Here is a 27,295-nt window from a genome sequence, read left to right as displayed (position 1 = left end):
CGCACGTTCTAAATTCAGCTCTCAGTGGAGCGGTTTATTTCCTCTCTCACCCCCAGCCCATCCAAGGCCTTTCTCCAATACCTCAGCCCTTTGGGTCTCAATCTCCACTCACGGCAGCCCCAAGAGAAGAGGAATTTCGGAGGAATGGGAGAACGAGGCATTAAGCAGCCTGGCCAAGGCTGCGCAGGGCCTGGCACACGGAGGCGCCCTGAGGGCACGGCCTTCCCCAGCCCCCCGCGGGGAAGCTGGCGGACGTGGTTGCACTGCGCTGGTGCTGCGACCCGTCCCGTGAAACGGGCCCTGCAGCAAACCCTGTGCCGTGACAGCGCGGCCCCCTCGGGTGTCCGTGTGGGGAGAGGCGGCTCATTTGTACCCTGTGTGCGGCTTCCCGTTGCTAACGAGTGACATGGAACGGGTCTTAACCATCAGCAGAGGTGTGGAAGCGTTGTCCTGGCCTCGGGGCCCACGTTTACAACCCGCGTTGCAAGGTGGAGGAGAGCCCTGAAACCCTGGCAGAAGGAGCCCTGGGCACGGGCTGCGCTCTGCCTGGCTCCTGCTCCAGCCGGCCTGCAGGACCACGGGCCGGCGCTCAGGGACGCGGCTTCACCGGCGGAACTCGAGCGGCGCCAAACCCGCGGGGGCTGCCCGGCGGCGGGCGCTGTCTGCACGTAGAGCCCGGCGGGACGGGGAAGAGCGACCGCTCAGGTGGGAAAAGGCCGCGGCTGCGCCCCCGCCATGAGGACGGGGCCTGGGGCCGAGCTGCCGGGTTCCCGGGCCCGCGGCGGGCCCAGCGTGACGTCAGCGCCCTTGCGTCACGGGCCGCCCGCCCGCCCCCGGCCCGTGACGCCATCGCCCGGCGCCGGCGGAGCGGCGAGGCGGAGCGCGGCATGGCGGCGGCGTGGCGGCGGGGGCGGTGCCTGGCGCTGCTGCTGCGCCGCGGGGCCCGGCCCGCAGGTGAGCTGGGGCGGCCCGGCCGCGCCGTCACCCTCCGCTGCCGGGCGGCCGGAATCCTGCGCGGAGCTCTGGCGGGCGGGGGCGCGGGCCCCGCGGCGCCGAGGGGACGGCTGCTGCCCCGCGGCCCGGCCTGTGGCGCCGCCGGCTGCCGCGCTTTTCGCCTCCCCGCGGCTGCTCTCGCCGGCGAGCGTCGGACCCCCGGGCCCGTGTGTGCACACGGAGGTGACGCGGCTCCCGGCGTGCTCAGCCGCAGCCCGTTCCCCGGCGGGCGGTGGGGGCCGTGGTGCCGCCCCGGAGCGGCTCCCGGTGAGCGGCGGCTGCGAACGCCCAGCGCTGGTGCGGGGCGGCGAGTTCTGCGGGTTGTGTCGCCGTCCCGCCCGCTCCGCGTCCGCTGGCTCTGTAGCGCGTAAGGCGTGTCCCGGGCGTGCGGCGTGCTTGGGCTCACTCCGTGTTCATCTGCTGGCTCGTACAGGCTGTATAACGCGTCCAGGTTCGCTTCCTGGCTCGTATAGATTGTATAACATGTCCAGGTTCATCTGCTTGCTCATATAGGGCATATAACGTATCTACATTAATCTGCTGGCTCATATAGAGCATAGAGCGTGTCCAGGTCAGGTGGGTACTGGAAAAAGAGTGGAAGGTGATGGCGTTTCTGTTCTCCTGCTGTTCTCATACAAGATAACCTGAGAGATCACCCTGAAGCGTGTGCGTTTCCCGCTCAGGATTTCACCTGAGGGTCCTTGGCGGGATTGAGGGCTGAAAAAATCTGAATTCTGAGGTCTCGGCTCCAGGATGTGTTGTCTTGGCGAGGCCAAAGCGCACAGGTATGTGCATTGTCATTGACCGAAGCGTGGTGAGAAGCTTCCTGCACGTCTTCTCCCAGCTGCGAGCAGCCCGTGCTGTGCTCCGCATTTCCTTATCTGTCCTCTGTCTCCTAATCGACAGATTTGTAAGTTGTCAGAGCGGTCTGTGGTTTCCCTGTGGGTTACGAAGGGAAAATGTGACAGAGGAAATCGTGTGACAAATAGGGTCGCTATCAGGGGTAGATTGATGGGTTTATTGTGCCATCAAGTGCCACTTTAGTGTTTCTGGGCAATTCAGTTTTTCCACCGCGGAAATCCCCAGTGGCTTGTTAGCATTTGCTTCTGAGAAAAACACCGCATGCCTCCCTTGGGTTAGATACAGTCCAGCAGAGCCAGTTTTATTCCTTAACCTGTCGTTCAGGGGGGAAAAAAAAAGTGAGCAGAAGCTGTGTGGGGTGGAAGTGAAGAGGAGGAGCAGGAGCCGGTGTCGTTCCACCTGGACGCAGTGGGGATCCCTGGCTGCCGGGACAGCCGTCCCTTCCCTTCAGCCACACAAAGCTGGCAGCGTTTCTTCTTGGCTCTTGGGTTGCTGAAGGCTGAAACTGGCACAGAGTTTTTCGGGAGATGCGTTGTTCAGGCAGGGACTCTCTTCCGCGTAGATCCACACGGGGTTTCATGCCCAGCTAGAGAGTCCCTTCTAATGAGATGTGAGCTGGAAGCTCTCATTGCTAGTGCTCTTCTTTGCAAGAGCATCATCCTCAGGCTTGTGACTGCACAGCAGTCCAGCTATTATGGTAATTTCTGCTGACCTAAATTCTCCTCTTTGTTTTGAGCTGCGTACTGCTTTGTGCTCGATTTCCACCCTGAATTTCTGACTGACGTTCCGGTTGGCTAAATGCTCACTGCAGTCCGTTTCCCAGAAGAACCCGTGTTTCCTGGGGCTGGGTGGGTTCAGGAATCACTGAGGCATCCTGGTGCCTGGGTTGAAAGGAGCCCCTGAGACGGAGGGTCCTTCTCTTTTCTGTGACATCTTCCCCGTGTGCAAGGCCACTTGTGGGCCATATGTACGGGATCACTCGGAATTCACAGAGAACTGGAAGCTAGAGAATGATCTGGGTGTCTGCTGTCTTTTACAGTGCAGGTGGGGCAGTGATGCAGATAGAAAGGTATGTGGATTGTGATAAAGCTCAGCATTTGATTAACTTGATATAAAAAGACCTGATTTGCCTGAGCACATCACAGTGCTCAACTGGGGCAAGAGCCATTCCTTCCTTGTCTCTTGGTCTTAGGAATTTGTTCCTTGGGCTCATTCTGAGCATCACTTCACCTTGTTAGCTCAGCAGATACTTTCTCAGTAGCTTTCATGTGCTGATAACTGTGGGTTTATATCCAGAATTGCTGGGAGCCTTTCCCCTGCTACCCAGGCAAGGGCTCTGCAACAGACAAATGGTCTGAAGATGCTGCAACTTGCATGTAATGGGCCTTGTCTCCAACTGGCACAGGACGGGCTGCTAATAAAGAATTGTAAGACCAAACATTACACAAATCCAGAAATCACTTTTGGATTGATCGGTGGCGATACATTGTTGTGCTTTAGAGGCAGGGAGGCAAAACATGAGAATACATAAAAAATTATAAGTAATTTTAGTTTCTAGAGTCAGCTCATGTTTATGGGCTGGGAGGGCAGGTGGCCTGTTTGTTGGCTCGGGGGCTCTGCTGCCTGGAGATGTGGTGACAGAAGTGGCCTTACAGTTAGCACGGAGCTGCTGCTGATCTGCGGCTCTTTTGGATCCCGGAGTCAGGGAGGGAGCAACATTCCCTTTTATTTCTGCTGCTTGGGAAATGTGTGTGCACGTGTATGTACAAGTGCAGATTTTTCAGAGTATCCTACGCCATCTAGCATAAAATATGTAAACCCTGTGCTGACGGAGGCCCTTTCTCTCTGAAGCTTGATGGGCCGAACGGCCACACGGTGAGTTCTCTGCTGCTTTCCACTTCAGTCACCTGGGCTGTTTTCTTTGTTGCCTTCTCGAATGAGCCCAACAAAGGCAGTGAAATGAAAGATGAAGAATGTGTCCTGTGATAAAGCAGAGCTGTTGTGATGCAGAGAGCGAACAGTTATGTGTGTAGGAGGTGTTAAAATGCATTAAGAACTACTCGTGGGCTCTTTAAGGGCAGGGGAGTAATTCAAACTTCTGGCTGGAGAAGTGCATCTTGATCGAAAGCTTTCTGTGAGGGAGGAGGAAGAATGAGGACTGACAGCCTCATTGATCAGCTCTTGGGGATGAGGTGCAGGACCCAGAAGTGCTGTTAAGGCTCAGGGGTTTGGGTTCACCTGATCTGGAATGAGTGAGAGCCCAGCCAGATCCAGAGCAGCAAAACCTGTTCTCAATGACTGCCCTGGCTGTGGTACCTGCTAAGGTGGGCAGGAGTTTGCAGAGCGCTTGGGAAGGGAGCTTGAGACCTCCCGGGATGAGCTGGAGGACAATGAAGGAAATTAGTGAAAGGGCTGGGATGCTGAGATCACTCACGGGCTGTGACGAGGTGGAGGAAGGTTCGGGAGGGAGCTGGGCTCTGCCAGCTTGTCAGCTGTGACGGCCAAAGCAGCAATTTTCAGGGAGGTCACAGGTGCACTGCAGGGACTCTGACCATGCCAGTGGTTCTCAGTTCAGTCTTAGGTGGTTTTGTACCCATTCACCTGAAGAAAAGACACCTTGGAGATGTGCCTCTTGCAAGCCTGGGGTGTAGGGTTTGCCTCCTTTCCTTGCTTGATGAAACAGCCTGCAAGCACAGAGCGAGTTGTAAGAAAAGCCTGGGCTTGTCACTGCTTTGAGCCACGTTTGCTGCATATCCAGATTTTCCCTGGTCATCCTGGTCGCTTCTCTGCCTCCCAAAAGAGCCCCGTCTGTTTGTGTTTGTGGTTAGGGCCTGGGAAGGCCAGGTGACCACCTGCCCCCAGCACAGCTCATGTTCAGAGCCCCCTGGGCTCTCACTCAGGCACAGCCCATTCTCGCTGTACTTCAGAGATCACACCAAGTAACTGGCTTTGGACAGAGCTCTGTAGTGCTGTAAACCGTCCTTTTGTGGCTGGGTTTGGCTTTGTTTCATCCCCCAACAGAGAGAAGACTGTTCGGTTCACATGGGAACAATGAATGGAAGGAGGAGAACTGGGAATCCCAGCCCTTAATGGGGGTCGTGCTGTTTCCTGACTTGTCTCTCATTTTCCCCACTGATTGCTTTGCTGACCAGTGGCTTTGTTGCTGCTTATCCCAGAGCTGGCTTTGTTGGAAGGTGTACTCCCTGTGCTCTGTTAATTGTCCTCAAACAGGCAAAGGCCAAATATTTATTGCCATAAAGTAGCTGTTCAGCTGGCTGATAAAGGCCAAACAGGGCTGGCTGAAGTTGTTCTTAGATATGGAGTGAGCTCGTTGTAAAGGAGCTGGTTGCTGTCGGTGGGATGAAAGTGAGCAGGAGGAAATAGATTTTGGTCCTAGATGTAGGTGTTAGTGCAGCACCTGGAGAATCTGCATGTGCAGCAGAGGCATCTCCCGGAGCTGCAGGCTGCCTTGCTTGCACTGGGGTTTACGTTTTCACTGGTAGTAATGTGGGAGTTGAAGTGTTCCCCATTGTCTTCAGCTTGGCCAGGTAACAGCGATGAAAGCTGCAGACTGCCTCATCCTCACCAGTTAATTCATTGTGAAAGCTACTAATTGTCGTCTTCTAGCTAGAATTTTAATTCAGCAGAGACGGTCTAGAGTGGCACCTTGCCCTCCTGATGCAGTGAAGGCAATGCTGGAGGGAAGCGGTGGGTTTTGGATTGCGAGGGAACTTCGCCCGTGCTCAGACAACGTAACTCCCCACGGGATTACTTAAATGGCACCTTTGAAGAGTGTTGCTGCTGATACTTGTGATTTATACTGAAATATCTTTAACTGTGTCTTCTAGCAAAAGGAGCAGCATGTCTCCAAAGACAAATACCCCGCCATTGGAGCCTCCGGTACAACGTTTCTGCCACCAGCATTTCTGCTTTCCGGACGTACAGCACACAGACAGCGGAAAACAAGGAAGAAGAGCCCCTGCACACCATCATCAGCAACACGGAGAACGTGAAAGGTGGGCACAAACACAGATGTCTCGTGGGAGCTCTCCTGGGGTGCGGGCAGACCTGGGACAAGCTCTGGTGCGGCCGTGCCCTGACCGCAAGGGTGAGTGCTCAGCGGTAGTGGTGCTGCTTCTGGAGGAGCTGCGGGTATTGGTCATCACATCCGAGCTGGCAGAGTCGAGTCTGAACCTGAATTGCACCCTCTTGCCCCTAAAACTGGAATGTGTAAATCAGAATGGCCTTTGCTGAGAAATGAGGCCATCAAGACTGCAGGAAGAATTTGCATCTGTGGGCTTAGCCAGGCAATTGACGGTCATGCATATGTGTGGAGGCTCCCCAGGCACTAGAATTTGCCTAAAAAGAAACTTTTTGTCCCAGAAGCAAGCTCTGGCTGCCCAGATCTTTGCTGTGGATTGTGGGGGTCTAATCCTGGTGTCAACCTTTTAGTTAGAATGAATTGCTTTATAGCAAAGTCACACAAGTTATTCAGGCATGGAATTAGCATCTTAATTCCATGCTCCCATGGTTTTTCTGGCAGGTACTTTTGAGGCTGCCAGGCTGTGAATGCTGCAGTGGGGTGATGCGCTGCTGCCCACCCCCTGGCGTGCCCTCTCCCTGGGGAACGCGGGTCCTCACCAGCAAGGCACGGCAGAGGTGATGCATGACCCGTGGCTTTCCCCATGTTGTTCAGGTCTCTCTCATGCCTCTAGCAGGAGAAAAGCTATTTTTAAAAGGCCAAGGATGGTCTTTCAGCTGAGATGTTTTGTAGTAGTATTCTTTCTGAGGAAAATTCTCTTTCTGGGCACAGTTATCTACCTCCATAAGTGGCCATACGTATGCACTGCCTTCCTGCTCCACAGAGACGTTTGAGAACCTGCCTTTTTCTGCTTAAGGTTCTGTGTATCGTTTAGGCTACTTGGCTGTAGTAGCTCATGGATCAGGGCATCTGCAGAGGGTTCCCTTGAAAATCGAGTCAAGGAGGAGTATGGAAGGCAGACTATAAACCACAGGAGGCACTCGAGAGAGCAGTTGGGGTTTGCATGGAGCCACGCATTAGGAGCAAGGGGAGTCAGCTTTCACTTCTCATTTACTGGTTGCTCTGCAGCCCAGGCTTGGTCAACAATCTGCAGGTACTGCAAGCTTTGACTGCCTTGAGTTTCATGTGCAAGGAGCTGAGGTGCAGGAGCTGAGTGTCTGCTTGGCAAAGCATGCTGCCTCATCAGGGTGTGTAAACAACACCTTTCTTGTCATCTTGTTGGAGGCCACAGCTACCTGTGCCGCATCCTGCTTCATGCTTTTGCTCCTGGGAAGCTGAAGCATGTGGTAAGACTGCAATTTCGCCTTCCTTCTCAAGAGAACCCTGGTGAAGTGCCTTAAAGTTGTGTTTGTGATTTTATTCTAGGGGCAGCCTCTAAACACGAGTTTCAGGCTGAAACAAAGAAACTGCTGGACATTGTTGCCCGCTCCTTGTACTCGGAGAAGGAGGTAAGACACCCACTTCTTGCTGGTAGATTTTCTGTTGGCAAAGCCCTTGTCTGTGTTAAGGGTACATCCAAAACAGTTGAGCTGGGAGAATACCTGCTCAGTTCCCAGCAAGTCCTGTGCTCTTCACATGCCGCGCTTTCCTGAATGCAGTTTTCTTAAAGACACCTTGAAAATGTGTTTTCAAAACAATTTGTAAGTATGGCCAGGTAACTCAGAGCCTCTGCACTTTCATTTGAGTTCAGACAAACACTTCTCCTGGCAGATAATGGGGAAACACAGTTCTCTTGAGCTGGGAATTACTTTGTGAGCAGGCATTGAGTTTCCAGGTCTCTGGGAGTCCTGGGCAGTGGCCAAGGCCACACTGCAGTGTCGGGTTGTGTCTCGTCCCCAGGTATTTATCCGGGAGCTGATCTCCAATGGCAGTGATGCGCTGGAGAAACTGCGTCATCGGCTGATGGCAGAAGGGAAGGCCTTGCCAGAGATGGAGATCCATCTGCAGACAGACAGTGGAAAGGGAACCATCACGATCCAGGTATCTCCCTTTGGTAACAGGAGAGCGTTACTCCCTGCTCTCACATCACTGGCCTTTGTCCCCTGAAGGATCGGTGGGAGCTGAGTGGCAGAGCAGTTCTGTGGGTTCCCAAGCCTGCCTGCAGAAGTGTTCTGTCCTCAGCTGGACTCTGGTTCACAAGGCTGTAACATCAAGATTTGATGAGAAACCACCGATTTATCTGCTTCCCACTTGTCCCCATAGGAAAATCAGCTGCTCCTTCCTTCCTGTTAGGAACTACCAGTAGCTTTTCTCCCAGTACCTTATCTGGTACACTTTCCAGGTTGTACGTGCATTTGTCACTAGTGGAGTTATGAGTCTCATTTCACCCTGGCCTTTTGGAAGGAATTCTGTCGCTGCCTGAGGTGTTAAGCAGTAGCTCACAGACCTTCCCTCTCACCTCAGTTGCTGGGAGATGTTGAGGTGGTGAGAAGAACCTTTAATTGCTGATTGTCTCTATCTCCTCCTGCTCCAGGACAGGCCAAGTCCAGCTGGTGCTGAGGCTCTGCCCTAACGTAGAGGTGGGACTATAGATTGCAGCAATACCGTAGCACTCATCTGTCCTCCCTTCTGCAGCCATGGTTTTGATTGTTCCCTACTGGTGACAAAATGCTTAGCAGGAGAGGGGCAATGGGTGTAAGCGTGCTCACCCGTGGGCCGCAGTGTGGGGAGGGAAGGTGGAGCTGGTCCTTCTCTTTGTGCTCTTGTTTGTGGCTGTTGTCCAGGGTGGAAGGCTCAGGGTTAGTTTCGGTGTTTTCTTGGCAAAGTTCTTAATGCAAAGAAGGCAACTGGTGACTTTCCTCGTGAAGCAGCGTCAGCCGTGAGCATAGCTGTGGACTGTTCTCAGGAGAGTGGAGCGTGATGCAGCCAGCAGTGTGTGAGTGAAGGCTGACCACTGCCAAGCCCAGGGGAGATGTGGCACACACAAAGCATGAGGTCTGATGTTTTTCACATGGGACAAAAGCACTTGCTGTTGGAGGCTGCTCAGTTATTTTACATTTCTGTTTCTCTGCCGAACAAGCAGCTGCGGTTGCCATGGGGAAGTTAGTGATCGTCAGTGGGCAACACAATCATCAACCCAAAGATTCTGAAACCATAATGCAGAGGCTTTGCTATTCCTCTCACACCTGACTATTGCATTTTTCTATCTGCTGTGTAACACCTGATTCTTTAATGCGCTCTCATTTAGCCCCTAGTAGTGTGTCATTACTATCTTGCTCTCATCTTTCCCTTCTGAGATCATGGTGGACGTGTAGCCTCTCACTCCATCAAGACATTCGTACAGCTCATGTCCTGTAACTGGCAGTTTGGCTGAGAGACCTGTTTGCCCACATTGCAGACAGGGTGCATCTGACGTCACACCCAATTAGATGTGTTAGGGATTTGTCTTTTTATAACCCCCTACCTGGTCGCCTCTGCATCTCTAATGCAACTAAATGAGTCTTAAGTAGGAGGCTTTTAACTGCAGCAATACTGTGCTCTGAGAAGGGAGAGAGAACAGCGCTACTCCAATCCCTTTTAATAGGTTTGCCTTCTCAGTAGTGCCTAAAGCTCCTTACCTATAGTGAAGGGTTTATTTATAACCTCTTGACGAAACATACTGTATGTGACGACTACTTTGAACAAGCCTCATTCTAAACATTTCTGTACCTTTCAGGAATGCAGAGGTGCAAAAAATCTTGCCTGCAGGGACTGATGCAGAGATGGGCCTGCCCCTTAGTCGCTGTTTTGTTTCCTGTGCTCACTAAGACTCACCAGAACACAAGCGGCAGGTCACTCCTGTGGTCTGCAGCAACAGTCATCCCAGCTTCTTCTAGAATGGTCCTGTTATCTGACACTGACCTCTAGGTTCTTGTCCTCAGATCTTCACGCTGCTCTTGGCCCCTGGATCTGCTGGGTCTCTCCCCGTCCCTTCCAAACGCTGTAGCATCTCTTTGTGTCTCACGAGCTGAGAAAAGGCAGGTCTGTAATGTGTGCTGGCCTCTGTTACAGGCGTGTTTCTGGACAGGATTATCGAGCTCCAGTAAAGGACTGCATTTGTCTCTGTTAAGTGACTGCAGTTCTGCTTAATTCTCTGCCAGGACTGAATTTCAGTTGTAAGCATAGCAAGATCCAGAATTTTAACCTGATGTCCTCATTCAGGGGTATCCTGCCTAAGCATTGCCAAGTGTTGTATCTGCTAAGGGGGAAACGTGCACTGTCTAGTCCACTGGATTACACCACCTCAGTTTCTTCATCGGAGTCCTGTTGTTTTAGCAAATTCTGCAGTTTCCTCCACCCCTTTCGAAACTGCCTCATTCTGTTTCTAGGACAGCTCCATCTGGTAGCAGCCACAGCCTGCAAGGCCAGATCTCTTAACAAAATCCACTTGAAAACGTCAGGGCTGTGTTTTCAATGAGGACAGATCTGCAGAGCTCTGCAGTTCTGCATGCTAAGGCTTTACAGACATGTTTTTGGACCCATTGAGGTGGAAAAAGAGAACCCTTCACAGACCCCAAAGCCCTGTGACCACAGAACTCTCCTTCAACACCCGCGCGGGGCTCCCCACCCCGCGGCGGGCACTCGGCTCTGGCGCAGTCGGTGTTGCTGCTGCGCAGCCCTGCCGTGCTGCTGTGTCTGGTGGTCACCCGCTGTATGAGCTCAGGGATGGAGCTGTGCTCATTGCTGAGGATTAGTTTAGGGCTAGGAGAGTGCTAACCGCTTAGAGGAAACTGAAATGCTTGCAGAGCTAATAGCTGCTGCTGCTGGGTGAGGGAGAGTGACTGCTGCTTGAACACAGGTAAGCAGTGTAATTGCTGCTAGAGCTTGGGCTGCACGGTTCTCTTTGCTGGGCTTTCTTCTCACTGTTGTAGTCATCCAGAATCAGTGTCTGTGAAGCCACAAAATAACAAGTTTGCTGTGTTTGGGAGGAGTTAAAATGACTGCAAACACCACTCCTCCCTGCAACAGCTCCCTGTATCACTGAGCAGATCTCTCCTGGCTTACGAGTTATAAACACTCTGCAACAAGGACTTGCAGACATGTGGGCTGTCCTGAGTCTCCGGTAAGGAGCGTTTGGGCGTTAGCAGTTCGGGGCAGGTGCACCCACACGTCCAGCAAAGCTTCGTGCAAGTGGGGAGCTGGTCCCCCTCCCGCTGGGCCGTGTCCCGGCTGCCGGGCTGCAGCAGGGACAGGGTGACATCCTCAGCTGCGGGCAGTGCTGCCGCATCCCTCTGACACCGGCTGGAGGGGGCAGGAGAGGGACAACAGTGCGGGTGGAGATGGAGGAGTAAAGCTGTCTGTACTTGGACAAACCTTCGGTGGAATTACGCTTACATGGATGTGCCGCTGCTTGCAGGGGTGGGTTAGAGCTTCCAGTTGTTGCATCATCTTTAACAAATAAGCCAGGGAAGCAGAAATATAAACGCATCTCAAATAACCTGCGGCCTAGGGAAGGAAGTGCAGAATCTTTTCTTCCCCTTCATGCCAGAATGAGAGCACGTCACATTTAAAAATGAGAAATTCCAAGTGGATAAAAGGAAGTACGTTTCTAAACAGCGGATATTTAGACCTGGATGGGTGGAGGCTGAGCCTGTAGCAATGCTCAGCGTTGTTGAAAATGAACACGGGGTATTGGAAAGGAAACCTCGGGCTCTCTGCTTTGCACAGCTTCTGTGTACTAGACCAGGATTACCTTGTATATGTATGCATTACTTTTTGTGCCTTTTCTTCCACTCATGGCTGCTGCAGGTGCTGTATTGGTTCTAAACCAGAACGCTGCTCCAGCGCGGCTGCTCTCCTGATCTTATGAATTTTAAGTCTCTTTGAGCAGGAAATTTAAATAAGGGGGCACACTTGCTAAACAGACATTTTGGGGTTTTATTACCTTATCAGTTGGTGAAAGCAGCATGTCCTTATTTTATAATGTAGTCAGTGTTCTTCTGATGCCCTGTTGAGATTTTGCACTGAAATGTTTTTCAGGTGTTCATTTTGCGTCAAAGCAAAATGAAAGGCACAGTAGCTCAGACATGTACCTCTAACTGCAAGCATTTCAGATACAGCCATGGCAAAGGCAGCAGTTAATGGTTAGTTAATGGATTGCTTGTTTTAACGAGACTCTGCAATACCTTAAATTGGACTTGGGTAATGAGCAAAGATGTTACATTGCATAGTTTTGCTGGTAAACAAGAATGTAGGTAATTTGTTGATGTAAACTAGATTTGTTGCTGTAATTATGTGCAGTTTGTTTTTGCTTTACCAAAAAGTATGAGATGAATACCAGAGCTGTGGACTGACTGATGAGACAGACAGTGGGGCCCAAGATGTTGCATTACCCCTCTGCCGAGGAAGCTGGAGGTACACGGGCTGCGGAGCAAGCACAGAGGATTTCACGCTGGGAGCGGGAGGTGCTGCGTGCTCGGCAGTTATCCAGCCGTCCTTACACAAAACAGTCACTGTTTGCAAATGTCCTGCACCCACTCCACGAAGGTTAGAGCAAAGTGCAGAGGAAGCACAGAGGTCCCGAGCAGTTCACCCGTAGCTTTTGTGTCTGGGAGGTTGCCACACACAAAAAAAAGACGCTAAAATTGGTGTTTGTCTGCTGTGTCTGCAGGGGAAATATTACTTAGTTTAGAGGTGTAGTTCAACAGGCGTGTCCATAGTGCTCTTCATGGTCCCTCGGGAGATGAGGTGAAGGTCTGTAGCCTGTTGAGTTGTCTGGCAGAGGGACGGGGTGTAGAGCGGATGGTTCAGGGGAAGGCTGTTTACTTTGCACCCTAAGAAGTCCCAGAAGGGAAATTCAACCGGGCAAGTAGATTATTGTTCTGCTGAGTAACAGAAGGGCTTCTGTAATTAACCTTCAGCTAATGAAGTGTCAGTGCACTGAACTGTATTTCATGGTATACAGTGATTTGTTTCTCCAAGCTTTGGAGAAGCATTTGGCACTTCAAACTCTGAACGTATCCCTCACATCTTATAATTTTGGAAGCCCTGTGTACGATTTGCTTTATGCTTTTACAAATAACTTTGCTGTGGCTGTTTTCAGCGTGATAAAACTTTTCTTGCAGGCTGAAGGGGGGGCTTGAAACTGTCTGCAGGGGCAGAAAATTGGCGATATTGATGGTGGAGCAACGGTGGTCCTTGCATTTGTGCTGGCCGATTGCGGGTAACAAGTGTTTGCAGAGGGATGCGTGATGGCACGGTGGTTCCTGGTGAAGACGCCGGAGGCCGAGCAGCAGCCTGTGCAGCGCGGAGCGATGCAAGAAGGGCCGTGCACGTCCCACCAGCTCCGTCCTCGGAGCTAACGCTGCCAGCACTTGCGTGGCCCAGCCCCAGGCAGGCTGTTTGTGGGCAGGTTCCTCCGCTTCCCGCGGCTGAAGAGGCCCGGCCCTGCAGAAGCCGAGCTCCCGTCTCTCCGCCGCCACTTCGCGCCCTGTTCCTGAGCAGCCCCGTCTGGCGCGGGCAGCCCAGCGGCAGTGCAAGGGCAGCCGCAGGAAACGTGTGCGCGGCAAGAGCGTTTTGAATTGCGATGGCGTTTTCATCGTCATCCGCCCAGGTGTTTTCCTGCCGTAGGAAATGTCGGCTTTGCCAGGATCTCTGGCCAGCCACCTAAAAACACTTTCCGCTTTCCCTGTCAGCGGCTCAGCACCATCAGGGGAGCAGAGCATTTTGAGCTGTGCTCTCTTTGTTCGTTGCGATTCATCACCATCAAACCCGTCTCCAGGAATTGTCGTTAAGCATTTTGCAATAAGTTTGGCAGGGAGCTTGGAATTCAATAGCTAAATAAATTCACGAGGTAGGGATGTATTTTTTTAACATAGTGGAATTTGGGAATGACATGCTGTGCTATAAATAGGAGTGGATCAGAGGAGTTAACAGTTCTGTTCAAGGTCTGGCATGAACAAAACCTGAACCAGATGCTGAAAACTTTTCTTTCTGGCTTTTTCTTCCCTGGGGGAAGGGACCATGTCAGATTCCTGAGATTTTGCCATACTCTTGTTTGTTTTTCCTGGCTTTTCATCTCCCACTGTTGAGATCTCACTGAGCATCATCCCTCGTCTCAGCCCGGATGACTGCCTGGCGTTGCCATATTTAATCAAGGGGAAGGTGTTGCTGTTCTGTGGCTTGTTGCAGATGCAGAAAAATGTCTTAGCCACATGGCACCTCACTCAGTAACCCCACAAGTTGACCACAGTTTGATTCTTCAGTGGCGTTAAACACTAGACTAAAAAACATGTACTGACATTAACTTAATTTGCTAGCAAATAAGCCAAATAAATGCCCCACATGGGTGGTAGAGGCATGCTGTGCCAGAATTCATTCCGGCATCTCACCTCCGAGCCATCGAGCAGCAGCCAGTTCTGCTCTGTAGCTCGTTTTGCTGACTCCTGCGTGCCGAATCCCACCCGCGTTAACCACGCTGGGAGCATCGGGCCGCCTCTGGATGCGCAGGCTGCTCTCTCCTGTGATACCTGCGCTCACAGTTATTCGGGTAGGGCTGGACTCCTCGTGTGAACAAGAATAGCCTGTCACTTGGCTGATTTTCACAGTGCTGTCACCTTACAGAGTGGCTGCAAGGGGTGTTTCTGTCAGGTAGAGAAGCTGCTGGGATGTGGGAGAGGGAATAGCACTTGGTTTTCAGAAGTGGCATTGTGGAGGGCGTTAGCCCGCGCCTTGCTTCTGTGCAAGGTGTGTGTGGAGCAAGTCTGAAAATACATCGGGCTACAAGGTAGGGAAGATTTTTGTTTTGGTCCTGTGTGACATGGTGGCCATTTCTAGTTGGCGTTTGCTGTTATCTGTGTTCCTTGGGGTCGTGCAAATGTGTTGTGGCAACAAATGAAGTTGCAGCCTGCTCTGAGGCTTGTTGCAGCCTTTTCTGGATGGTGCTGCTGCAGGGTGTGCTGCCCGAGGTGTGCACTGGCAGCAGGCAGTTGTTTATCTGCATGCAGGAGCGCAGATCTGGATTAAAGTGGGGAAGACAACAAGCCTTGTGCTTCTGGAGCCTGGACAGAGCACCGTGAGGTGGGTCAGCGTGCTGTGCTTCCAGCTGCGGTTGGGCTGTTCCCAGAGACACCACAATACCCAGCTGTCAGGGACCTGGACACCAAAATCTTCATACTCAGGTCTTGTGGAGTTTAATGTGAGAGGGAGAGGAGGAGGAAAAAGACAGAACAGATGGGGATCAGTGAAATGTGGTGCTTGTAGGCAAGGGTCTGCATTACCTGAGAGTTAAGGGATTCACTGCTCTGCCACTGATCCCTGGTGTGAGGGCATCGGTTCCCCATCTGCGGATTGGAAACAAGCTGTTTCTCGCTGCTCCTCAGTTCCCCTTTCGACTTGTTCAGGAATTGAAACTCTGTCCATGTACAGTGGGGCTGTGCCTGGGTTGGGATCTGTTTCCAGCACTGTCATCCTATGCATTTTTAGAGGGTTGTAGCAACCAGCCTGTCTTGGCATGGTTTTGTTTTCTCTCAATAAAGGGCTCAAGTCTCTCAACTTTGTGGTGGTTTATAGCGACAAGGCAGCTGGCTGCCCCTTGGAGCTGTGTGGCTTTGGCACCCGCTGTCCTGACGATGTGCAGCTGCAAGTCTGCTGCTGCATTTACTGCTCTGCTGGCGGGGAGGGTGTGGGAGTCAGAGGCAGAAGTTGCTCAGGTGCTGGTTGCTGAAGCAGCACTTCTCTACTGATGTTTCAGCTGCAATTGCTGTTTCTTTTCAGGACACAGGTATTGGGATGACCCAGGAGGAGCTGGTTTCTAACCTTGGTACCATTGCTCGATCGGGCTCAAAGGTAACTTGGGATGAGGCACCCCTTCTTCCCCCTTAGGAAGGTCTGCTCCAATTACAGGCACTTTTGTTCTCCCAGTAGTTTCTCATTCCATTTTGTCTCTTGGCCCCCAGCCCAGCTGTGAAATTATATCCCTCCTGGAAGGTAAAACCTACCTGTGGAGTCTTCTAGCTCCTAATGGTCTCTGCCATGTGCTGCGAGAGGCCTGTGGTGCCCAGGCTAATGGGCACCTGCGTGTAAAGCTGCTGCACCTGGCTGCCCTTGCTCCCAAAAGCAAATGCCTTCCTCCCCGCGCCATTGTTATGGAGGGGCACATGCTTGCTCAGAATTTACCCTGTGAACAGGAGGGCAGCAGCTGCCTCCTCGTGCTGGCAAGTTTTTATATATTATATGTACCTGATTCTTTTTTTTTTCTTCTCTGGAGTCACCATTTTAAGGTTTTGTGCTCCTGACTGACTGAGCTCTCACTTGTTTTCTTTTACTGCTAGTGACAGTGAGTGTTGCCCTAAGCAATGCTCCAGTTCCAGAGGTGCAGTCCCTGTGGAAGAAACCCTTTTTCTTGGGCACCATCCTCAGAGCACTGATGGCAGAACTGTGGGATGAGGGTGCTGGGCTGCCAGGACTGCGGTACCTGGCACAGGCCTGGGTCAGTGCATGAGGAGCCCAGCTGGAGGATGGATTGCAGCCTACTAGGGGTACCTGAACTTACTGCACACTGGTTTATATCTCCTTTGTTCCTCCAGGCTTTTCTAGATGCTCTGCAGAACCAAGCTGAAGCCAGCAGTAAAATCATTGGCCAGTTTGGAGTGGGTTTCTACTCAGCCTTCATGGTGGCCGATAAAGTGGAGGTATTCTCACAGTCTGCAGAGCCAGGGAGCCCAGGCTACCACTGGTCATCGGACGGGTAAGACTGCAGCGTGGGATTGAAGCCTGGGGGGCTGTGACCAGACTAGGCGTGGACTGAAAGCTCTGCAAAGCAAGACAGGGCTTGTGTTGTCTTTCATGACTGGGCTTAATGGTTTAGATCCTGTTCAAATTCAACAGGGTAACAGAGTGTGGCCAAATGTGCCAAGGTGAAAACCACAGGGACAAACTGGCTTTGTCAGAGCAGGTGTGTTGAGGACAAAGAGAGTACCTGCCTCTCCTGTTCTGTCTCTGCCCTAGCAGTGCCCCAAACTGCAGAGACAGATTTAATCTCTTTGGTCCCCTGTCTTTTTGCTCAGGGCACCCACAGGGCTCATGCAGTGCCGTGGCTCTGAGGCACACGCCTTCTGTAGGTTGGATCTGCGCTTATCCTTTGCTTTTTGCTTGAAGTTGCAAACGTCTGTGATGGCAAAGCTGTGGACTGCTGGACCGTGTTGAAATTGTGTCTCCTGCGGGTGAAAAGCCCTGCATCTCCGTAAAACCTCCTAGGAATGAAGCATTTACTAAGTTATTCACATCTTTTGAAAAAAAAGGTCTTGTAACTGAGACGTCAGCCTGTCTTGGGCTGCAGGCATGCTGCTGTGCGCTGCGCTCTGTACTGCCGTATGCCTGGAAGGCTCACTTGTCCATCATCGGTGCTGCCGCCCCTCTGCTGGTCAGTGCTCTCACCGGTGTTTGATCCCCATGTGGCATTCGCATAGCAGAAGGGTAGGAATGGTTGTCCAGAATGAGCACAGCTGCTTTTCATTGTAACCCGTTACCGCCTACGCCAGTGGAGATACGAATGGGGCCCGCAAACCAGTCAGAGCTGTCAGGGAGAAGGCAGGAGCTTGGGTGGGTCACTGCAGGAAATGCAGGAGAGGTGCTGAAGGCTAAGCCCACGCAGCCTGAAGACTGTTTGAAGTTTGCTTCCTTTTCAGTAAAGGCTGGTGGTGTCTTTGCAGAGGAGTGTGTCCTGGGTCTGGAGTTTCTGTAGGGAAGGCAGCCACATGTTTTTGGGGCACTTCTCAGAGGCACAGAGATCATTCAGGCATTCAGGATGGTTTGCCTTTTCCTCTTGATGCTGAAGTGTTGTGTGTGCTCTTAGTTTAATAAAATATTTTAATGTCCCATCATGGATGTATCTGAGGCACAGACTGACATGGGGTCTGTTTCTAATCCTAGTTCAGGGATGTTTGAGATTGCAGAAGCATCTGGTGTCAGAACTGGGACTAAGATTACTATACATCTCAAAGAAGACTGCAAGGAGTTTGCAAATGAAGACCGAGTCAAGGGTGAGTGGAGGAGGGAGGTGCTGTTACCTGCTGAGGGGCTGCGTGAAGTCTCTTGGTTCTCTGTGAGCAGGAGGTGAATTTGCAGCAGTTTTCCTCTCCTGCAACACCTTTCACTTGCTGTTACTGAAGCAATTCTTCCTCTGTTGTTTTCACAAACGTGACTCCTCTGTCTTATTTTCGTTCCAGAGGTGGTGACAAAATACAGCAACTTCATCAGCTTTCCACTGTATCTCAACGGGAGAAGAATTAACACGTTACAGGTGAGCAGGAGGGCCACAGGCAGGTCACTCGTGGAGATGAACCACTGTGATCCTCCACTGGAGATGGGAAACAGCATAAAGCTGCTGTTGTTCCTGAAAATCAAGGAAGGATTGTCCAGGATATCACAGACCCTCTAGCAATCAGTTAATTAGAACAAGAGGAGACAATTTGTCAGAAGTCATGCCTCGTACTGCAGTTTTTATTTATAGTTGTCTTCTAGATCTTCCCTTAATCAGAATGATATTTCAGTGCTTTGTAATACTTATTCTAACTGTTTAAGCCAGGTAGTATGCTAGTGATGTAGGGTTTGCTCATATCACGAGTGTGCTGACAGCTCTTTCTGCAGTTCTCTCTGTCCTTCAGCATGGGGTAGCCAGTGCCAGTGAATGGTTGGTTTTCATAATGGCTCAGCTCACAGCCTGATTTTCTTCGCAGCACTGCTTGATGCTGGCATGTTCTGACCACTAAAACTTACATAGCAGCCAGATCCATTTTAGTCAGAAGCTCTTGGCCCAGTTGCAACAATCACCTAGGTGAAGTTAATTATCTACAAACGAAAAATCTATGACTCATTTTCCTCCAGCATCTCCTTTTTCTGGTTGGTTAAAGCTTCTTTAACTAAGAGAGCAAGTAGAGAGTGTGTGTATGTTGGTTTTATTTCCTGGAATGTGGCACTGAATGCACAGACTTTCAAGCCTGTACTTAAATATTTTATCGTGTTAATTTATCTAAGGTTCTGTAATTGGTGTTATTAGTCACTGATATTTATTTGGATTCCTGCATAATAGTGTTTGTTCCAAAGGCTTTCTAGCTGTTTTCCTTAAATTACAAAACCAGAAATAGATTTAGACAGCTGTTTGCTCTTTCTACCTGACAGTCAATAGAACAGACTCCCTAGAGAAGACTAGTACTAGAGTAAGGGGTGAACTGCCCTTAATAAGAGTCGTGTACTTTTATCTTCTTACCAGAAAGTCTTTTTTCCCTTGGGATACAGCAACGGCATTGTTCTCATTATGCTCCCATTTCAAGCCTTTTCTTTATCCAGGATCTTGTTTTTGCATTTTTCCACACATTAGTTCACTGTAAACAGACCCATAGTTAGTTCCCTGGTATGGGTTTTCCTAGATAAGCTCTTGAATGCTTGCCGTGTAGCTGACAATGTGGAGTTAGAGGCTTTTCTGGTCTAATTGTGATAACTGTGGCTACAAGTAAACCTCTGGGAAAGCGGCACTTCACCCAGCAACAGCTGCTGTAAAGCACCTTCGTACCCAGTTGAGACTGTAATCCTACCTGTGATCCTGCAAACCCTCCAGGACGCTTGTGTGTGCTGGAAATGTTATGAAGCCACCTGTGGAACAAGTCTTTGGGGCAGAAGAAGCTTTAAGGAGTATGGCAGCACAGCAGGGCTGCCAGAACCCTGAATCCTCTGGAGGGATGGGCTGGATGTTTGTATTGCCCGCAGTGATCACTCCTGTCACTCATTAGGGCTTGAGCAGAAAAGAGTGGCAGTGAGTGATCTTCACCTGATGGGAAACAGGAGATTCTTGGTTGAGTCCCAGTGCTCATTAAATGGGCAGAACCTGCCGTGTCTTTGCTAGATGCCAATCTTGTGCTGAAGTACTGAAAATGTAAATGCAGTGTGAGCCTGGGTTGGATGCTCCAGACAGTGCTGGGGGCTTTAGAGCAGCAGCAGCTGGAAAGTGTGGCCAAGGGGAAGGACGTGGACTGGAGGTCAGGATTTCAGTTCACGTTTTGATGTGTGAAACGGTACTGCTGGGGCACTTTCTGTCCCTGCAGCAGGGGCGGCTGAGTGGCTCACAAAGCATCTTCTGAACTGCTCAGAAACAAATCAGCAGGAAACAGGCAATCCTGGAGTTGCTTCACCAGCACTCAGCTGACATTGTGGTGGGATGGTGACCTCCATCAGGGAGACAGGCTGGTTGCAACAGACCCACCTCCTTAAACTTTCGCTTTTCTTTTGCTTGTTGGTCAGGCCTTGAGATACTTGACCACTGCTGCCAGTCAGCTGAGCTGTGATAACTGCCCAGGATGCTCTTGGCCAATAGCAGGTGTGAGTCAATGCATGTTAGCCAAATTCCTTTTGTTTTGGCCTAAACAAAGCTGTGTTAGATATGTAGCAGTGCAAGAGCACCTCTGTGGGAGGTGACCTGAGATTAGCTGAGGGGCAGTAATTTGTTAGTCTGTGATAAAGGGCCTGAACCATAATACGTTCCACTGCCCTCAGGCTGCACGGAGATTTTGTATGCTTGAAAAATCATATTTCCTTATTCCACTGCCCCAGAAGGAAAGTGTAACTCTGAAAGAAGAACCGTGCGCTGTGAGGCCACAGGTCTTGATAGCTGACGGGAACTCATCTCCTCCTCATCCACAGGCACTCTGGATGCTGGACCCGAAGGACATTGGCGAGTGGCAGCATGAGGAGTTCTACCGCTTCATAGCACAAGCCTACGACAAGCCCCGCTACATCCTGCACTACAAGACTGACGCTCCCCTCAACATCCGCAGCATCTTCTATGTGCCTGAGCAAGTACGTGCCCTTCTGTCCAGGGAACAGTGGGACACCCGCCCATTTGCTCAGAAGAGGAGACAACAGGAAAGCTCCTTAAGGAGAGGGGGCAGCTATGACTGCAGAATGGCAAGGAGGAATACCCAGTGTGGCATCTGTGCAGTGGGCTGGGTGCCACAAGATAGTTGTGGGGGTTTTGAGCCACAGGAGGAGTGGGGAGATGGCTCAGGTAGGTCCCTAAGGAAGAGAGGCAAGATTTCAGCTCTTGCTGTGGGTTCAGCACTGGTAAACAAGACTGCAGTGTGGCCTGGTCAGCTGGTATAGCCACAGAGATGGGGCAGCACAACGTATAGCTGGGCACCCTGCACAGTGCTGGTGTTACCCGTCTGTCTCTTGTTCCTGCAGAAACCATCCATGTTTGACATCAGCAGGGAAATGGGCTCCAGTGTTGCCCTCTACAGCCGCAAAATTCTCATCCAAACCAAAGCTGCAGACATCTTGCCTAAGTGGCTGCGTTTTCTTCGAGGTGTGTGCTGGGATCGGGCAGAGCAGGCTGTGGAGCTTCCACAGGGGGTGAGGCGAGGGGCTGCCTTCCTGAGCCTGGCACTTGTGTTTGCCTCACTGTTCAGGGGTTGTTCTGTGTTCCAGGGGTTGTGGACAGTGAGGATATACCCCTGAACCTCAGCAGGGAGCTGCTGCAGGAGAGCGCCCTTATCAGGTAAGCAAGACGTAGATCCTGTGGACTGCTGAGGCTCTTCCAGCTTCTCGCTGGTTGAGGAGGGGACATTGTGGGATAGTTACAGGGACTTGGAGGGACCTGGCATGGAAGCTGCAGCGTTTCCATCCTTGAATTTCTGTAGCCTGTGAGTTTTTTTCTCAGCCATGCTGGTCACATCTTGAGATGTGGGAGCAGTGTCCTGTGTCATACAACTTGCTGCTGCCTGCTTGGGTATGTGTTCCTCATGTCCTAGGCTGCCTTTCAGTATTTCTAATCTATGGTGGTAACAGTGGATTTGCTCTTTAAAGTGTCTGATCTGCACCACCAACTGGTGTGGAAAGCAAAACCTAGCTGTCCTTAAAAAGGCTTGTTCCTGCTGCAGGAAGCTCCGAGATGTTTTGCAGAAGAGAGTGATCAAGTTCTTCATTGACCAGAGCAAAAAGGACCCTGAGAAATATGCCAAATTCTTTGAGGACTACGGGGTTTTCATGAGAGAGGGGATTGTCACCATAGCAGAGCAGGATGTCAAGGTACCAGAACTCCTGAAGCACTGCAGCTGTTGGGAAAGAGTATTGGCTCCTACCCTGACCTGGGATGAGGGGGGCTGCCACTTCTTTGTGAATCTTATATGCCCATAACTTGTGTTCCTGGGTCTCACAAGACCTACATGTTACCTACATGTTCTCTAGTGCCTTAACTCTCACTCTTTCTGACTGGGTGCTGCTTCTCACTTAATTTGAGATGCTGCAGATTCTCTGTACCCATGCTGTTGTCAGCCCTCCCTGATGCAACATGAACAGGGCTTTCCTCTGCTGTTGTCCTCTGCCTGGATTCCCGTTTCCAGGAGAGCTTGACCTCCTGTCTAGGTCTCTCTTCTGCCTCCTTAATATCTGGAGCAGGAAAGGAGGGACTCAGAATCCCCTGAGCCTTTTTGCAGGGCTACAAACAGGCCTGCATGCTACACAGCAATGTCTTGGGGCTGGGATGGTAAGGTAGAGCATAGTCAGCTGCCCTCTGCTCACAGAAGCACTTTTCTTTCAGGAGGACATAGCGAAGTTGCTCCGTTATGAATCATCCGCCCTGCCCGCAGGCCAGCTGACCAGCCTGAACGACTACGCCTCCCGCATGAAGGCAGGGAGCAGAAACATCTACTACCTGTGTGCACCCAATCGGCACCTGGCTGAGCACTCCCCATACTTTGAGGCCATGAAGAAAAAGGAGATGGAGGTGGGTGAGCAGTGTGCCATGGCCATGGGAACACCCAGAGCTGCTACATCAGTGGTCAGGGCTCCCCTGGATCTTGGAGCTGAGCAGGGCAGTGAAGCCTCTGACAGACCCCTGTCACTGCTGTGTCTTTGCCCAGGCTCCCTCTGTTTCTGCTCAGACTGGTTACTGCAGCGTGAGGCCAGGAAGGACCTGCCACACGCTCTGTGCAGGCAGATTAGGACTTGTGCAGACACCTAGTTCTGACATCTGTTTAATACCTTTGCTGAACCCCAGAGCAGGAGCCTGGGAGCTGCTGTGAAGGGCTGGTGATGGTGTTACAGGTGTTCTCTGCAGGCAGGTGGCCCTTTCAGGATGGGAGTTGGTGCTGGTTCTCACTCTCCGTGGGGCAGCAGGACTTGTTCAGCCGCAGACCTGCCCCCCATGGTGACAAAGCACTCCAAGGGTTTGCTTTCCTTTGGGGCCCTGAGCAGTAGTCACCACGGGGTTGAACCTGCTAATTTCCATTGTGATGTTCTTGTTGTTTGGTGTGGAGTTGCCTTGGGAAGGAGGAAATGCTGTTACATCCCAAACAAGGTGTTATTGTCCTTTTTTTTCGCACAGGTCCTGTTCTGCTATGAGCAATTTGATGAGCTGACACTCTTGCACCTTCGGGAGTTTGACAAGAAGAAGCTGATCTCAGTGGAGACAGATATTGTTGTTGATCACTATAAGGAAGAGAAGTTTGAGGAGAGCCACCCAGGTATAGTGAGGCTCTCCGGGCCCTCACTGCCGCCCTGTGCCAGACAGCGAGGGGTCACCGCCAACGCTTGTGCAGCTCCTGAGCGTGCAAGCAGGAGCACTCCTTTCCATTCTGCCATTTTAATGCTCTGAGGCAACTTGTAGTTTTTGCAGATCCCTTTTGTCCTGTGTGATCAAAGTTTAAGGGATTTGCTAATTTAAACAGATGGAATGTCATATGCAGGGTTCCCGTTATTTGAGTTTTAACAACACGCACACGTCTGGTGCCCGGACAGGCAGGCAGGCCCTGGCAGGGCATGAACCTGTCCTCTCTGGGTACGGCACGATCTGGAATGAGGCAAATATGTAGGTGTGTGCTGAGTGGTGCTGCCTTCCCATTTCCCCAAGAGAACAGATAAATGGAAGTATGAAATGGATTGAGCTCAGAAGCAAAGCTCACTGTCCGTTGGCCCACCATAAATGCACGCTCAGATGTGCCCTCTTTCCCCTACCAGCTGCAGAGCGTCTGACAGAGAAAGAGGCGGAGGATCTGCTGGCCTGGATGAGAAATGCCTTAGGCTCTCGTGTCACTGGTGTTAAGGTAGGTATTCTGTGCCTGGATAACTGAATACAGGAGATCCAGGGAGTTAACAATCTAGGGAAAAAAGATGGTGGTTGATTGGTGATTTGCTGTCACAGATTTTTATTTGGACCCTGAGAGAAGCCATTCTCCATGCCTCCACTGTGTAGATGTATGAATGCTGACATTTGTGATTTGGATAATCAGCATGGCAGCAGAACAACCACATCTTAGTGTGTAACGATCAAACCCATTTTACTAGCTCATGCTCAGGTTAGCGGAAGAACAGGCTGGTGAGTGTCTTGCCTGTGGACTAGAAAGGCTTGTTGGCAAGAAGTGCTTTGGGTCCAGCTGCGAGCTGCTACCTGTGGACCAGTGGGGCCATTTGAGCCCCCAGCTTTCCTGCTGGTTTATGTAGTGCCTGTGGGGTCGGGATGGATTGTGCCAGGGCTTGGTGTGGATCTGTGCTGAGGAGACCCTGAGTCCTTGAATCTCCCCCACCTCTGAGCCATCTGTGTTTTCCATCTCAGCACTGACTGCTGGTTTTGCCACAGGTGACTACACGGCTGGACACCCACCCCGCCATGATCACTGTGCTCGAGATGGGGGCTGCCCGCCACTTTCTTCGCATGCAGCAGCTGGCCAAGACCCAAGAGGAACGTGCCCAGCTCCTGCAGCCCACCCTGGAGATCAACACAGGGTAAGGGGGAACAACACCAGTGCTAAGCCTGGGACACCACAGTCTTTCTGGGGTGGAGGCAGAGAGGCTCCCAATTAGCGGAGCCCTCCCCGTTAGGTGCTACAGTGTCTTAATCTGTGAGGCTGACGTGAGCCACCCACACACACTGTCCAGCCCTCTGAGCTCTTGGGGCTTACAGGGACAGAAAGGGAGGGAAGAGAGAAGCCTCCAGAACAGGGGAAAGGAAGTTGGAGCTGTTTTGACCTGTAGGTAGAACCTTTTCTGCCCCACCTCAGCTTAGCTACTCATTCTGGAAATAAATTTCTCATTGTGTTGAAAAATACCAAGTCTTCATCTTGATCTCTCTTGTTCTCAACAGGCATGCTTTGATTAAGAAGCTTAATGAACTGAAGGACAGTCAGCCTGATCTGGCCCAGCTGTTGCTTGACCAGGTGAAAGCCAGGTCTTCCTTAGGAGTGGCCCCATCCTCCCCAGAGCCAGCTTGCCGACCACGTGTGGCAGGGAACAGGGTGAAGCCACTGTTGCAGGCAGGAATCACATCCTTCTGTGGTCCCTGCTCTGGGTATTTCTGTTACTTGTGGTCCACGTGTTTTCATACCAGACAGCCTAGAAGACATGCTTGGTCTCAGCATGCAAGTCCCGGAGAGTGACATTCACTTCCCCTCCAGGTCTCATCCAGCTTGCACTTGCTGCTTATTTATTGCTTTCTTCTCTTTTTCAGATTTATGAGAATGCCATGATAGCAGCAGGACTGAATGAGGACCCCAGACCGATGGTGAGCCGGCTGAACGAACTCCTCACCAGAATCCTGGAGAAGAACTGAGCCCCAGAAGACTGAAGGATGAACTCTGTACTGATCTCTCTTTAAGTGCAGTCACTGTCAGCTCTTGCAGGCACTGTGCAGCGAGGGGTTCATGTGGCAGAGGGCCAGGGAGAATGACAAGGACTTCCGTCCCTCGCTGCACATGGAGGAGCCAGTTGTAATTATTAGATTGTGTGTCATCAGCCTGTTCAAAGTGCGATGTTCTTAGTGGGAACAAAATCCAGAGGTTGCTACTAAAACAATATGCCAAATTTCTGACACAAGCCTGAAGAGTCTTATTTCATACTGTTTCTAGAAATGGCCTTTACCAAAACAGATATTGTCAGCAAGATTCCCAGTTAGGTGTGTGAATACACCACCCCATCCACTGAGACCCTGTGCACCATTGTGCTCCAAACAAGAACTGACAGAATTAATTAATTTGTTAAGAAACTTCCACCTGTGACCAGGCAGGAGGAGTTGGCTGTTGTGGAGATTGATTGCTGCCGTTAGCAGACGCATATACTGCTGGTAGAATGTGTCACTACAGTCCCATGGCAGAAAAGATCACCAAGCTGCTGGATAATTGAGTTCATCCTGGACTTGTTGTGGAGAAAGGGAAGAAACTGGGAAACAGCTTTCCAGTGTGTGGCTTTCTAGAGAGTCTCCAGGGTTTTTGCCTCTTCTGTGGGATAAAGTGCATGTCTAGCTGATCTGTATTTATGATAAATAAACTCCTCTGCTTTTCCAGACCTTTCCACTCTCTCTGTTCCCCCTACTGTGTTGGACTTCTTGTCTTCCAGCTGGTGCTTTGTTGGTTCTTCTCTCTTCAGATGCTGCATGGTTCTTCGAGGCATCACGTACTGGACAGTGTTGGGAAGAGAGGGCTGTGAAAATGGTAGGTAGCAGCAGAGAGTGTGAAGGGAAAACAGGCGAATTTGCAGCTATAAACCCTCTTAACCTTGCTTTTGAAAATGGAATTTAGCCATTTGAATCCTTTCTGAGGAGCAGTGGCCATTCAACAGAAGAGGCCTTTGGAACAGAAAATGCCACACTGTGTGTCTGGTTTGTAAGAATTCTTTCTCCTGCCCAGTGGGGGCTCTGAGGCAGCTGTGATATTTGTTTAGCTTATCTTAAAATTGCCAGATTAAGATTCTGGAACTGGATTTGGGTAACTGCTTGGATGCTCTGCTGGCCAGGTCAACCTTCAGCTCTTTCCCTGAATGCCATGAGCTCCGGTAAGCTAAAGGAAGGCTGACTGTGCAAAGAGGCATGAAAAGGGTCTGCTGCATAGAGCACCATTTTAGAAGTTTAATTAACATTACCTGAATTTCATTTTTATTCAGATGCAGAAGAGGAACTAAAGTGACAATTTAGGGGGTGTTGAGAAGGACAGGGAGCTACCCTATACATCCCTAGGGTAGCTGTGTAGCTCAGCTAGAGGCCACAGGTCTTGATCCAGCTCCTGGTAAGATATGGATGGCATCTTTTGATCATGCTGGGACTTCTTGATTGTGCAATAATGAAATACCCTTAAATTGTCCATACTCAAAGATTGGAAGAGTAAGCCAGTCACTAAGCTGGCACAGGGATCTCCAACTTGGAAGAATCTCACGCCAGCTTGTTTGGTTTCCTGGCTGTAAGCAATGCTGAACCCTGCTTTGTGTAGAAAAATTAACCTACTTAGTTTTTTACTGGGAGCTTATTAACTGCTGCCTGTCTCTTTTGTGTTGTTTTTGGGGTGGGGTTTTTTTTTGTTTTCTTTTCTACAAGTTAAACTTTGTGTGCTGACAAACTTGGTGATAAACAGCGTGACCTTCTGTCCTGCTTTGCCCAGGCTCATCAGCTGTGGAGTCAAATCTATATCCTCCAGGGCAGAAGATGGAGAATATTTATAGGCAGTGAAA

General features: G+C 51.0%; 1 protein-coding gene across 4 annotated transcripts; it reads left to right on the top strand.

The window, feature by feature from the left end:
* The first annotated feature begins 233 nt into the window (after positions 1-233).
* TRAP1 (TNF receptor associated protein 1) lies at positions 234-26,140 on the top strand. Of its 4 annotated transcripts, none has more exons than XM_021295816.2 (18): positions 234-434; positions 5,703-5,870; positions 7,262-7,344; positions 7,736-7,876; positions 15,590-15,661; positions 16,402-16,562; positions 17,747-17,856; positions 18,043-18,116; positions 20,510-20,665; positions 21,050-21,170; positions 21,293-21,362; positions 21,745-21,892; positions 22,404-22,589; positions 23,190-23,328; positions 23,822-23,907; positions 24,441-24,586; positions 24,945-25,017; positions 25,308-26,140. In XM_021295816.2, the coding sequence occupies exons 1-18, from the start codon at positions 407-409 to the stop codon at positions 25,407-25,409; spliced, it is 2,064 nt and encodes a 687-aa protein (XP_021151491.2). In that variant the 5' UTR covers positions 234-406; the 3' UTR covers positions 25,410-26,140. The 4 variants fall into 4 exon arrangements, with proteins under 4 accessions (XP_021151491.2, XP_064886916.1, XP_064886918.1 ...); XM_065030844.1 differs by lacking the exon at positions 234-434 and adding an exon at positions 798-954; XM_065030847.1 differs by lacking the exon at positions 234-434 and adding an exon at positions 1,368-1,569.
* The last annotated feature ends 1,155 nt before the right edge of the window (positions 26,141-27,295 follow it).

Source organism: Columba livia, chromosome 15 (assembly GCF_036013475.1).
Source record: "Columba livia isolate bColLiv1 breed racing homer chromosome 15, bColLiv1.pat.W.v2, whole genome shotgun sequence".
NCBI classification, from domain to species: domain Eukaryota; kingdom Metazoa; phylum Chordata; class Aves; order Columbiformes; family Columbidae; genus Columba; species Columba livia.
Note: the sequence above shows the minus strand (reverse complement) of the source record. Positions and strands in the feature narration are given on the sequence as shown.